Source organism: Polyodon spathula, chromosome 14 (assembly GCF_017654505.1).
Source record: "Polyodon spathula isolate WHYD16114869_AA chromosome 14, ASM1765450v1, whole genome shotgun sequence".
NCBI classification, from domain to species: domain Eukaryota; kingdom Metazoa; phylum Chordata; class Actinopteri; order Acipenseriformes; family Polyodontidae; genus Polyodon; species Polyodon spathula.
In genome coordinates, this window is record NC_054547.1 from 39169407 (window position 1) to 39182914 (window position 13508).

Consider the following 13508-nt stretch of genomic DNA (forward strand, 5'->3'; position numbering starts at 1 on the left):
TAGCACCCTGAATGCAATAGAAATGCAGTGGAAAGAGGAGCGTGGCAGAGCGGGGCCGGGAGCCTTGGGGAGGGGTTCATCATGCCTGCTGCTGTTCATTAAAATAGACCACTGTAATAAGCAGGTTCATACAGCTTTCTTACTTCATACCTTGAGCAGTGAAAGCCAGTAGTCCACGTTCCATTGGAAACATGCAGTTTTTCTCACAATCAGCATGCGGGGGAAAGACCTACAGTATGTAGAACTTGATGTATTTTTCCTGTTTGTGCAACAATTTCTCTTGCTGGTTCTGCAGCCTGTTTTCAGGGATTCGGAGTCGGTTCTCAGCAAGTAAGACAGCCCGGGCCCCCTGTGTCCGTGTCAGTGACTCGGAGAGTGAATGCTGGGTTTGCACAGGGACCAGGGCCAGTCTTCACCCGAGTTATGAGCTGTGAGCTGGTAGCTCGCTGTCTCATATCGTGAGTATTCGTCACTTCTGCTGTCCCTGGGACTGTACCCAGATCTCCAAAACGATTGCTAATATCGTCTCTGCTGCATATCTGTAATTTGACTGCGGGGTTATAGAAGAACATGTCTCTTGTTTGTTCAGTGTTCAGGCAGTCCAGCGTGACGCACATTGACTTTCAGTTTTGATTTTGCCCTGTACACCTGGGCTTGTTACATCACTCGCAGAGCTAGAATGCTAACCAAGGCTGAAAGTCCAATTCCTCCTCACATTGTTAAAACCACCCCCCTTGTTTTTCTAGTAGAGGAAAAATGATAAAAAGGGGGCCCAGTAATGATTTAAATACAGCAAACGAAAGGCTAGATGGATTTGACAGCACTGCGCAGTGATCACCACTCACCTCCAGCGGGGTTATCTATCCTGGGCACAATATAAAAAACAGCAGCAGGGTTTCCACTGGAGCGCTCCATGCCTCTGGACAGACAGTGTCCTTCAATTCGGCTGAGCGATCCAAGGTGCTGCACACACAGTGACCCGGTGACTTCACAGTCCCCCTTTATTCTGATTCGCTCATCGTTCACAGACACTTCTGAAGGCGCTTCACTCCGCTCCATCTCCAGTGCTGCTGATGTGTAGAGGAACGCTGTAGGTAATAAAATGCTCCCCTGTGCCGTATGTTTTGAATTTTACACACCTAAACCTCATCTAAATCTTCTTTTAATTTAGTTTTTGCAGCGAGCGGGGAAAAAGGTTTCCAAGCGTTTCAGTGAGGCTGGGTGGTCTTGAGGAATGATGAATTGCATGGTGGTTACAGCAGTCGCCTGGGGAGTGGTTAGCTCTGGCAATCCGGCTAATGCACCATTACTGCTAGGAAGCCAGGAGATAAGGAATAGTGGGGAGGAGCGGATCTGAATCCAACTCCTAAACAGCCAACTCTGACTGCATTGCTGAGGCACGGTGGCAGGTCATTTCAGGGGGTGGGGGGGGGCAGGCTCAGAAAACACTGAGTCGTCTACTTGTGAGCTGTACTGAGTCCTTTGTGTACAACTCCACCTGTATTTAACTTTTGAATCCAGAGCCTTTACTATGCTGTCATGGGTGTTGCAAGTTATTAGTAATATTAGTCCTGATCCAGCAAGCTTCACAGCCTTGGATTAGAGCTAATCTGGGACTGCCTTACCCAAGGAAACTTAAGTTACTTACTCTACAGAGGTTTGCGATCTCAGCCCTGTAACGGGGGACGCAGGGGTCGGTATACATTCTAATACATTAGCCCTGCTCTTCTGGTAAATGAATTGGATTCAGAAGTCCCCTGGGTCACCCTCACAGCAGTCAAGTTTGGCTTTCCTCTCTGTCTAGTCTTGGCTCTGCCTCTCCTTTTGATTTCCAGGAGCTCTCTGTACCGCAGGCTCCGAGGGGAACAGAGCCTCCATCTGCAGTGTGATCCAGATTCAGACGGAGTTAACCCCTTGAGGGCCAGTTCTGGTTAGCATTCAGTTATCTCTGGACTGCTGTGGGTTTGTGAAATGTAGACTTCGTTTGTGGTTGGAGGAGGAGAGTGCAGGTTTTGTTTTTGTGTATTATTATCTTTTCTTATTGTTCTGTGTAGCCTGGTCATTTCGCTCAGGTGACAAAGACCATTTTTTCTAGTGACTCTTTTATTTCTGATGATTGAGTGCATAAATATATATCCCAACTATAAATAGGCGCACTTATTCGTCATGATGCTTTAGTAATAACATGCCGCCCCCGTGGTGCTGTATGGTCTCCTCGCTTCACTGTCGCTGCTTAGTGATGGGAGCGTCCTGCTGTGTAAGGTGCTGTCTCGAGTGGAGGATGATAGAGAAGGTAATCTGGGAGAGAGGAGGCAGTAGGGAATACTGCTCTCTTGAAGGAATGTGTGCGGGGAAGTGATTTACCAGTTGGGATCGTGCTGCAGTGTGAGTCGTGGCTGGGTCCACATGTGAATTTCAATAGAGAGCTGGAATCACAGATTTGATGATTTTTGTGAAATGTGTTGTGTAATAACTGTATCTATATTTACCTGTTAACACAAGGTCAAGCAAAAGCATATTCCGGAAGCCGAGACGTGGAATGGTCAAGGCATAAGCTGAAGCCTGATGCCTATACTGGTGTACTAATGCTTTCTAAACTGTGCCCTGCAGAAGGTGTAGGAGATTCATTCATTAGGGAAGGGCAGGGACACTGACACAGGGACGATAGACTCCGAACATCAATGCATCCGGTCTCATACAGCTGCCAGTGCACCAGATTAAAACAATTTGAATCGGGGAAATGCATTTAATGTGACTTCCTTAAAGCAAGGGTCTGGAGGCTCAGTAAGCATTGTCTTCCAGCTCTGCATCAATAGCTGGATGCTGTCAGAATACAAACGCAGGGCTGTTGCACAGAGAGCTGGATTCATGCATTGAGCTGAACGGGAGGTTAACAGGACACGCCTTGGTTTCAGCAGTCTATTTTCTTTTAAACTGTTTTATTTATTCATGTATTTATTTATTTATACAAATATATAGATATGTATGTGATGAGAGAATGTGAATGCAGTATCGGCTCCAGAGGTTGCAAAGTGTTTGCATTTCCGGTTGTTTTGTTTTGACACTGTTTCAGGAAGCTCTCTAATGTGTCCCACATGTTCCTGGTACAGTGCCTCTGCCACTCGCTCCTCAGTCTCAGCTGACTGATTTGAGTCTTTCATTTTCATTTTGTGGTTTGTTGCAGGATTTTTTAGAGGAGTCTCCCCAGTGCTTCATTGTCAGTGGAAAAGCATTGAGCTGCAGTATGTGATCTCTTAGACCATTTGAACACTGGCGCAAAGTTCATTTGAAGGGAGTCACACTGAAAAGTTACACCAGCCCCCTTGTAAAACTTGTGCTTGGGTGCCTTGTAGCAAATAAGTGTTTATGCGCCCCAGGGCAGGCCTAGGCAGAGTGTTGCTGTTGGTTAACACAGACAGTGACACACACACACACACACACACACACAGATTTCATCTTGAAGGATTAGTCTGAGTTGATCGGATCCCTCTCCGCCTCTCTAGTGAGCGTTGGCTAATCAGACTAAGGAGGGTCCAGGAAAGCAAGGAGCTGTGGCCCGGCTCGGCAGCTCCTCCTGGGCACAGTGCACTGGTCTCCTGGTGCATCCACGTTCTGAAGTCTCCTGTCTTTTCTCATTGTGCTTGAGGGGAGGATCTGTGTGCATCTCTACACACCGCTGCTGCTACTGCTAAAAATACTTGAGTGTTTGCAGTGCGCTAGTTAGGTAAGTTGCTGTAAGCATGCAACATCCATTCACTCGTTCACTCGCTCGGTCATGCATGCATTCATTCATATTTTGTCAGGGTGCATCTAACAGTATGATTCTCGTTTGCACAGTTGATCGTGTTGTGTTAATGGTCTCCTCTCTCTCTCTCTCTCTCTCTCTCTCTCTCCTCTCTCTCTCTCTCTCTCTCTCTCTCTCTCTCCTCTCTTCTCTCTCTCTCTCTCCCCTTAATATCCACGTCCTTGTTAGCTGGGTCCATCAACGTTCAACAGAGTTCCATACAAATTTTACGACATTCTACCATCTCTCTCTCTCTCTCTCTCTCCCTCTCTCTCTCTCATCTCTCTCTCTCTCTCTCTCTAAGCTGGTGTCCATGGTATGGCAGGTATAGAAATAAAATTTTAAACATGCTAACCCAAATCAGTGTCTTGCTTGAAATGAGTTGGCGCTGCTTCGTGGACTCCCTGCAGCTGTGTGAATGGAATTATAAACGTTGTTCCGCGCTCCCGATGTTTTTCTACGAGGCGCAGATGCCTGCAGCCCTGACAGTTCGATCTGCTGTGCGTTTGTGAAACTCGACTCGAGGTATTTAAAAAAGCTGTAGGTTAACCAAGGAGGAGAAGCATTGCAACACTTGTTGCAGGACCATGGTGAAGGGTTGTAAGAGGTGTTTGTGGTCGCTGGGGCTCCCATGTTAACAGATCACTCATTTAAGTACGCCGTTTACCACACTGCAGTTAGCCGGTCCACTGAGACACCACAGACAAATGTAACAAAACAGCAACAACACGGAAATTCAGAATAAAAAAGTGTTATTTAGAAAGTGAACCATGAATCGTTACTCACTGGGACGGGGCTCTTTTAGTCTTGTGACTTCCCGATAGGCAAAAGGCAGTTGAAACAATTCCTGTCTTCTAAAGAATCTGCTGAGGATGGCTCATTTGAAGACAAGGACAGCTGGCTTTGTAGCAGCTCTGGTAAGAGTCAGGAAGAGTTCCAGGCACGCAGCACAGAGCTGTCTTTATTTGAGCTTGGAAAAGAAAGGAAGGAAGGAAGAGAAGAAAGAATAGAAGTCCTTCACACAGCACCCGCTCAGCCTGGCGGATCTAAAGCGTTCTTAAGAGCCCTGTGTAAATCTGCATGTAAAGCAGCCTACAACCGAGCAGATTCGGGGAGGAAGGATGTTTCTGCCTCTCTCATCTGTGTCTGGCTCTTCTGCGCTCTTTTAATTTGAGTTGTTATATTGATACAGTGGATCCTTGGATGAGGCTGTGCCAGCTGTTATTGGAAGCAGGCCATCTTTCTGTTTCTTTCTGCCAAAGAGAGGCTCTCAAATATTTAGTAAACTGCCAGGAAATGATGCCGGTAAAGTGTTTGGTTTGGTTTGGCTGATGAAGTGGTTGGTAAGCACCCCCTTCATTTGAGTCTCAGGACCCAGTGTAGCCAGGATGCCTTGTTCTCTGATCACCAGCTGGGCAGGGCTGCTGCAGACCTGTGGTCCAAGCGGTTTGGAGCAAAGAAAGAGGTCAACTGGCCTGTCCTTGATGGACAAACACTCTTACACATCCCAAAGCAAGCAAGTGATAAAAGTTCAGTACCACTGTGAGAGCTGTGCCAGTCACACAGTAACACTGCTTCAGTACCACTGTGAGAGCTGTGCCAGTCACACAGACTGAGTACCACTGTGAGAGCGGTGCCAGTCACACAGTAACGCTGCTTCAGTACCACTGTGAGAGCTGTGCCAGTCACACAGTAACACTGCTTCAGTACCACTGGGAGAGCTATGCCAGTCACACAGTAACACTGCTTCAGTACCACTGTGAGAGCTGTGCCAGTCACACAGTAACACTGCTTCAGTACCACTGTGAGAGCTGTGCCAGTCACACAGTAACACTGCTGCAGTACCACTGGGAGAGCTGTGCCAGTCACACAGTAACACTGCTTTAGTACCACTGTGAGAGCTGTGCCAGTCACACAGTAACACTGCTTCAGTACCACTGGGAGAGCTGTGCCAGTCACACAGTAACACTGCTTCAGTACCACTGGGAGAGCGGTGCCAGTCACACAGTAACGCTGCTTCAGTACCACTGGGAGAGCTGTGCCAGTCACACAGTAACACTGCTTCAGTACCACTGGGAGAGCGGTGCCAGTCACACAGTAACGCTGCTTCCTTGTGGACTTGAAGTCAGTTGTAAAGTTTCACTAGCGCCTCGAGAGGAGGGAGAGGCAACTCTAATTGCAGTCTTGGGCTGTACATTTTCTGTGGATTCATAAAGAAAAGCACACACACACACATTGGCTTCCTAGGACATGTGTTATCAATCCAAAACCTCTTCAAGGTCCTGGAATATTCGTCATGGTAATAATAGTCATAGCAGATCTCATGCAGTTATTATAAGTCAGGCAAGCTCATCAAGCTGTTTTATTTTTTTTCTCTAACGAAAAGGCAGACTTGAAATTCTGTACATTTATTTGTATGCTGACTGTCAGTGAGATCTGGCCGGTTGCCGTGGAGATGGAGAGGGAGAGGGAGAGGGAGAGGGATTTGATTGGTCACCACAATGATACGCTGCACAGGACCAAGAATAAGAAACAACACATTACATGCTCCTATGAAGACACAAATACACTTTAACTAGATACGCTGCCATGAGGAGACTTTCACTAGATACGCACACTACACACAGGGACACACACATACTGACACACTACACACACTGACACACACACATACTGTACACACACTGACACACACACATATTGTACACACACACACACAGACACACAAGAGCTAAACTGTTTGTTGTTGGTTACAGTGGAGACAGTTCAAAGTTCAAGCCTGTTCCACACCCGTTGTACAGCAGGACACATTTCTCCCAAAATCCCTTATGCAAAACAAAACAAAATACTTCAAACAATGAAACCATGTTTCTGCTGTGGTACGGTTATCTGAAGTTTTTTATTTTGTATATCCGTTTGTTTTTCTGCAAGGTAATATTGTTAATAGTTTTTAGAGGTTTGCCAGGTGTATTTATATGCGCCAGCGCAATAAAACAGAAGATAAGTAAACAGGTTCCTTCTTTCTGCACATGTCCGCAGGGCAGTCACTTGAGCAGCGCCCACATTCCTGGGAGCTGGAGAACGTCACGTTGCACAGCCATTGTCATGCAGCTGAGTATATATGCTTAGTCGTGGCTGGACAAATAACATCCAGCTTGTGTTTTTTTTGTTTTGTTTTCTGCAAGCTGGATTTTCTAAACTATGACCTGATCCGAAACTCCTGCTGTGGTGTTGACAGCAGGTGGCGATGCTTGGCAAGGTCAGCTGTTCTGGATGTATTTAAACTACATGCAGCACAGCAGGGTTGAGTAACGCAGAAAATCCTCTTGCCCTGCTCCTAGTCCTTGCATGTGTGATAGGGCAGATGCAGGGCACGGACTGGCGACCCCGCACACCACAAGAGAGCATCTTGACCACCATGTAAAGGAGCCGGGCTCGTCTGCATTCCAGGTTTTAGAGGTTTTAACCTCATGTCATCTCACTGACAGGACCTGGACCATAACAATGGGGATTTTAGCTGCGGTCCCAAGCCTGCCCGCTCTCCGCAGGTTAAAGGAAGCTGGATCTTCCTCAGAACACCTACAGACTCGGGAAGGGTGATTTCTATTGTCATGTCGGGCGGAGCAGTGGTCAGTAAAGCTGGACCGTTGTCTTGAAGGTGTCATCTTTGCTTATCCAAATAGTGTTTTTTTATTATTATTGTTATTATTTTTTATATGTTGATGTAGAATAAGGAAATCCATTAAAAAAGATTCAGTTAAATGTCAGGCCCAGGCCCAGTTCACTGTGCTAACGTCTGCCCTCTAGTGTTTGTGGCTGTCAGCTCATCATTCACACACACGGCTCAATTGCATCTTTTAGCCTTTCATTTTCCATATGAAGCAGGAGGAGGGGGGAGGGGGAGGGAGTGGAGTTTCCTTTTAGGCTGCACAGCAGAAACCCTTACATATAATAATGTGCCTTGTAGCTTTTCCATTACATTGTCGGGAGCTGGAGCCATGAAATCACCAGTGCAGTGCCCTGCCGCTGCGTGGTAAATTAGAAAACGGCGGGTTTGTTGCGAGCGCTGGCTTTCTGTCTGGCTGTTTCCATTCACTCCACATGATTATGGGGTGTGTTTAATCACTGGCACTGCTGCACAGAGTGAACGCCAAGGAGTTGCAGTGTAGGAATGTGATCGTGAGCCAGTGTTGAGTAACAGCCTAGAGATCCATGCTTACCAACACACCTCGTGGGACTTCCTGACAGCAGCACAAAACCCTTACATATAGTGATGTGCCTCGTAGCTTTTCTATTACAGTATGAGGAGCTGGAGCCATGAAATCACACTGAAATCAACATTGAAATGCGTGGGGGAAAAAAGAAAAAATAAGATGCTCAGGTCTTATAGGTGTTCTGGAAATCAGGAAAGGAGAGGCTTAGGGTTGGGATGGGTTGTGGCTAGGAGAGGGTTAGGGTTGGGTTGGGATGGGTTGTGGCTAGGAGAGGGTTAGGGTTGGGTTGGGATGGGTTGTGGCTAGGAGAGGGTTAGGGTTGGGTTGGGATGGGTTGTGGCTAGGAGAGGGTTAGAGTTGGGATGGGATGGGTTGTGGCTAGGAGTGGGTTAGGGTTAGGGTTGGGATGGGATGGGTTGTGGCTAGGTTAGGGTTGGGATGGGTTGTGGCTAGGAGAAGGTTAGGGTTGGGATGGGATGTGTCTAGGAGAGGGTTAGGGTTGGGATGGGATGGGTTGTGGCTAGGAGAGGGTTAGGGATGGGATGGGTTTTGGCTAGGAGAGGTTTAGGGTTGGGATGGTTTGTGGCTAGAAGAGGGTTAGGGTTGGGATGGGTTGTGGCTAGGAGAGGCTTAGGGTTGGGATGCGTTGTGGCTAGGAGAGGGTTAGGGTTGGGATGCGTTGCAGCTAGGAGAGGGTTAGGGTTGGGATGCGTTGTGGCTAGGAGAGGGTTATCGTTGGGATGGGTTGTGGCTAGGAGAGGGTTAGGGTTGGGATGGGATGGGTTGTGGCTAGGAGAGGGTTAGGGTTGTGATGGGTTTTGGCTAGGAGAGGGTTAGCGTTGGGATGTGTTGTGGCTAGGAGAGGCTTAGGGTTGGGATGGGTTGTGTCTAGGAGACGGTTAGGGTTGGGATTGGATGGGTTGTGGCTAGGAGAGGGTTAGGGTTGGGATGGGTTGTGGCTAGGAGAGGGTTAGCGTTGGGATGGGTTGTGGCTAGGAGAGGGTGCATCTCTCCTCTGAGTCCTGAGTCACAGATGTGTGTGAGATGATTTTCTTCTTTTAAAAGAAGTTTCTTTGGCGCAAACGCCGTCTCCAGGAGTATTTATATATAAAAGCCCCAGTAAGGGGAATTAAAACAAAAAGAACCCTCTTGGGAGACCCGATTACCACCTGGTGGAGGGTGGGGGGGGGGGGTTTATGTGTGTACATTCATTCTGTGTTAGGACTCTGTCAGCGGCCTTCTAGATAGCCCCTCCCCCCTCAATCTGTTCCCCTGCAGAACAGCTGCCTCCCAAGCTTGTCTGACTGCATGCCTATGGTTTCCATGGAAACTGAGGTCAGATGGGGTCACAATCTCCTTATCTCCTCTCTTGAGCAGCTGTCATTAGGACCTTGGCTCTGTGTGTGTGTGTGTGTGTGTGTGAGTGCAGGTTGCTGTAGAGCCAGGGTGTTCTGTAAGAAGTATAGCATGTGTTACCCTGGTTAGTGCATTAGGACCCTGGCTCTGTGTGTTTTTTGTGTGTCAGTGTGCAGGTTGCTGTAGAGCAGGGGTATTCTGTGAGAAGTGTAGCATGTGTTACCCTGATTGGTGCTCGTTATCAGACTTGGAAATCTCAGGATGTTTTTTTTTTTTTTTTTTTTTTTTAATGATGGATCTCTCCTAATAGCCCTGAGTTTGAACAGCACAATTCTTGGGGTTGCCATTAGTCTGATTGACATCTCCGCTGTATGACGGATATTGCATTCTCATGGACTGGCCCGTGCATGTCAGTGTGTGCGTTTCTGCCTCCATGGATGAATCATGCCAGTCCTGTGTTTTTGCTCCTCAGTATCCAGTGTTGCTGTTCACTGCTTTCCTGGGTGCATGAGGCTGATCTCTGAGAGTCTGAAGCATTTGAAATTGCCAGTTGTTCTGTTATATAGATGTGCGGTCTGTGCTTTGCCTGTGTAGATTTAGGGTCTGATAGAGCAGGAACGAGGAATGGGTTTGACCAGCCCTGAGTGCCATGTATTATATAGTAAGGTACCGTGTATTATATAGTAAGATACAGTGTATCATATAGTAAGATACAGTGTATTATATAGTAAGATACAGTGTATTATATAGTAAGATACACTGTTACTATATAAGATACAGTGTATTGAGGTGTTTTGCACAGCTGCTTTAGCTCTGATTGTTAGTGTTTTTTTATTTTATTCTCATTTGAATTGTACTCTATGAAACTGGTAAACTGTGATGTGGAAAAAACATGTTGCTGATGTAGGGAGTGTGCTTTATAATGAGAACCAAAAAAAACAAGCATGCCGTCTTAACTGGTCTCCTCTGATTGTGGGACGAGGGAAATAAAACTTGAGATCAGTGAATAAACAAGCAACTTCAGAGGCCCTGTCGGCTGCTGGAACAAGGAGGAACCTTCCGGAAAAGCAGCCAAGATTGACGAAGAAACACAAAACAAATAAGACAAGACCCGAATGAAGGGAACTCCAAATGCAGCTCTTATGAGCGCTCTGTTGAAGATGTGTGCAGTGCAGCTTGGGGATTGTCTTCTACCGTCCAACGATGAAACACTTCATAATGATTATAATAATAATGGGATCTCATTGGATAACCTCAAGGCTGGTAGATCAAGTGACTGAGTGGCACACACGCACTGACTGACACGCACACACACTGACACGCACTGACTGACACGCACACACACTGACACGCACTGACTGACACGCACACACACTGACACGCACTGACTGACACGCACACACACTGACACGCACTGACTGACATGCACACACACTGACACACCCATGGGAGAAGAGGAGATGAAACAGGACCATTTAGAAGCTATGACTCTAAGTCAGTATAACTGTGCCCTATCGTGGCCAATTAGTTGTGGCACGACCTCTGTGCAAACTAGATTTCCCAGCCTTATCTCTTTATCCTGGAGGCGTGTCTCTCTGTTCAGCCCTGCAGAAGGAGCGAGAGAGTGGACTTGTGTCTCCATAGAGCTTGCTTTTATTATTTATTTTGTAATATTTTCTTTTTAAAGGAGAACACAGCAGCACAGTTGTTCTTTATTTGGGATTCATTTAGAGGCACGCTGGAATTTCAGAGCAGAGGTGTTTCTTAAGTGACCGCAGTTAACCCCGATAAAGGGAAGACAGCTTTCCAAAAACGTGCTGTGTGCCCTAAACGGAGTCACTCCATGTCACTGCCTGACCTCCTCGGCAGTCATGTTAAGCTGCTTTGGTAATTTCCACACCAAGGTGATAGATAGAGTGCTGAGACAGACATGCTGCAGAGGTGCGAGAGAGCGCAGAGACACACACAGTCACTCGCAGGCACACACACACACACACACACACACAGTCTCTGACAGGCACGTGCACGCACACACACACACACACACAGAGTCTCTGACAGGCACACACTTGCGCACACACATTCACTCGCACGCACAGCACACGCACACACACACACACTCATCCCAGGCACACACACACCCACACACACACACACACACACACACACACACACACACACACACAGTCACAGTCACAGTCACAGTCAGTCTCTCATAGGCACACACACACATTCACTCAGCTTTTAGTTTACAGAAAAAAATGTCGTTTGAAACGACGTTTCGATGGAAAATATATATATATATATATATATATATATATATATATATATATATATATATATATATAAGCACCCCTCCACTGTTTGTTTTCAAAGGCACTTTCCCTTCACAAAGGTTTGTTAAGCATACCAGGAAGGTTGGAACGCTTCAGCCATCTAAACAGACACAAAGACGTCCTTTTCTTAATCACCGGCCATTCAGTCAAGACAAAGGAGCTTAATAAGCCCCCATTGAGCGTCTCCCCTTCTCTGGAGCCCGGCTGTGCACTGGAATGGGCTGTGCTGTAGTTTTTTTTGGTTTTGTTCTTGAGTTGAATAAGACAGACTCGAGGGCCGGTTTGCAGGTGGTGTTTTCTGTGGGCAGAAATTAAATGTAAAGGAAAGTAAAAAAAACAAAAACTAAATAATGCCATTCAGAAGCACGGCTGTGGAAGTGCTGGAGTAATACAATCTTGTTAATTGGTTACATGCCATTTGTGTTAAAAAATAAAAATAAATAAAATAATAAAACCTTTGCTGATAGTTTTTGTGGGACGGATGAAAAAGCAGCTCCTTTTTGTTTGGGTTCACTGTGAAGCCTGACTCTCAGTGACGGTCTGAAGCAGGCTATTTTAAACAGGCACAGAAACTATTACAGAAGTGGATTCATGTTGTGTACCTTTTCACACAATTGAATGGGTCAGATTTTGGGTTGGTAAAAACCAAAGGCAATTCTCAGCAGAAAGAGGCACACGTTGAGGAATTTGAGATTGCAGGTGTATCTAGTAAGTGATTCTAGCTGTAGTACAGTCATGTCACCGAGTCTATAACTGCTCTGGTTTTGCTCCGGACACCATTGTGTGCCCAGGTCTTCGCAGTGCTGGGACTGACCACGATGGCACGAGCAGTGTGAGAGCGATCCAGCAGCTCCAGTCACATTTCAGCTGGGGTGCAGGTTTGCTGGGATTACAACGTGTTGGTTCACAGGATTGCATGTTGTCAGCGCTCGTGGATGACATCTAATCTATACTCCTGTCCTGTCAGAGTCTGCCTGCTGCAAACAGATAGGGCAGACACTCGTAACCAGGCAGCTGCAAGCAAGGTGCCCTGTACTGCAATGGACTGGACTGGACTACAGTGTGCTTCACAGCAATGGACTGGACTGGACTACAGTGTGCTGCACTGCAATGGACTGGACTGGACTACAGTGTGCTTCGCTGCACTGCAATGGACTGGACTACAGTGTGCTTCGCTGCACTGCAATGGACTGGACTACAGTGTGCTTCGCTGCACTGCAATGGACTGGACTACAGTGTGCTTCACTGCAATGGACTGGACTACAGTGTGCTGCACTGCAATGGACTGGACTACAGTGTGTGCTGCACTGCAATGGACTGGACTACAGTGTGCTTCACAATGGACTGGCTACAGTGTGCTGCACTGCAATGGACTGGACTACAGTGTGCTTCACTGCAGTGGACTGGACTGGACTACAGTGTGCTGCACTGCACTGGACTGGACTACAGTGTGCTTCACTGCAGTGGACTGGACTGGACTACAGTGTGCTGCACTGCAATGGACTGGACTGGACTACAGTGTGCTGCACTGCACTGACTGGCTGATGTGCTGTTTTTTACAGAGTGGTGAAGGAAGAGATCTCGGAGGACAATGCCAAACTCCCCTGTTTCAATGGCAGAGTGGTGTCCTGGGTGAGTAACGGTAACGGTGTGTGCGTTTGCATGAGTGTGCGTGTGTGTCCGGGCACTTCACAGTCCAAGACACTGAGGAGTGTGAGGATCAGGAGTTGTCCTAATACCCGTCTCTCGAACAAGTCTGGAAAACGTCAGCAAACTTGGGAGAATGTTCCAGGGATAGAAATAAGACTCCCCTTGCAT

At 47.1% G+C, this 13508-nt stretch overlaps 1 protein-coding gene across 4 annotated transcripts in view; it reads left to right on the forward strand.

Annotated features, from left to right (window-relative positions):
* LOC121326761 (segment polarity protein dishevelled homolog DVL-3-like) overlaps nucleotides 1-13508 on the forward strand; it is a 42765-nt gene that overhangs the window by 10398 nt on the left and 18859 nt on the right. For all 4 annotated transcript variants that reach the window (XR_005951502.1, XM_041270232.1, XM_041270231.1 and 1 more), the window contains exon 2: nucleotides 13253-13322. Coding sequence is in view for 3 of the 4 variants with exons in the window: in XM_041270232.1 (XP_041126166.1) it covers nucleotides 13253-13322 (70 nt within the window). In the remaining variant the exon portion in view is untranslated. The remainder of the gene's footprint in view (nucleotides 1-13252; nucleotides 13323-13508) is intronic.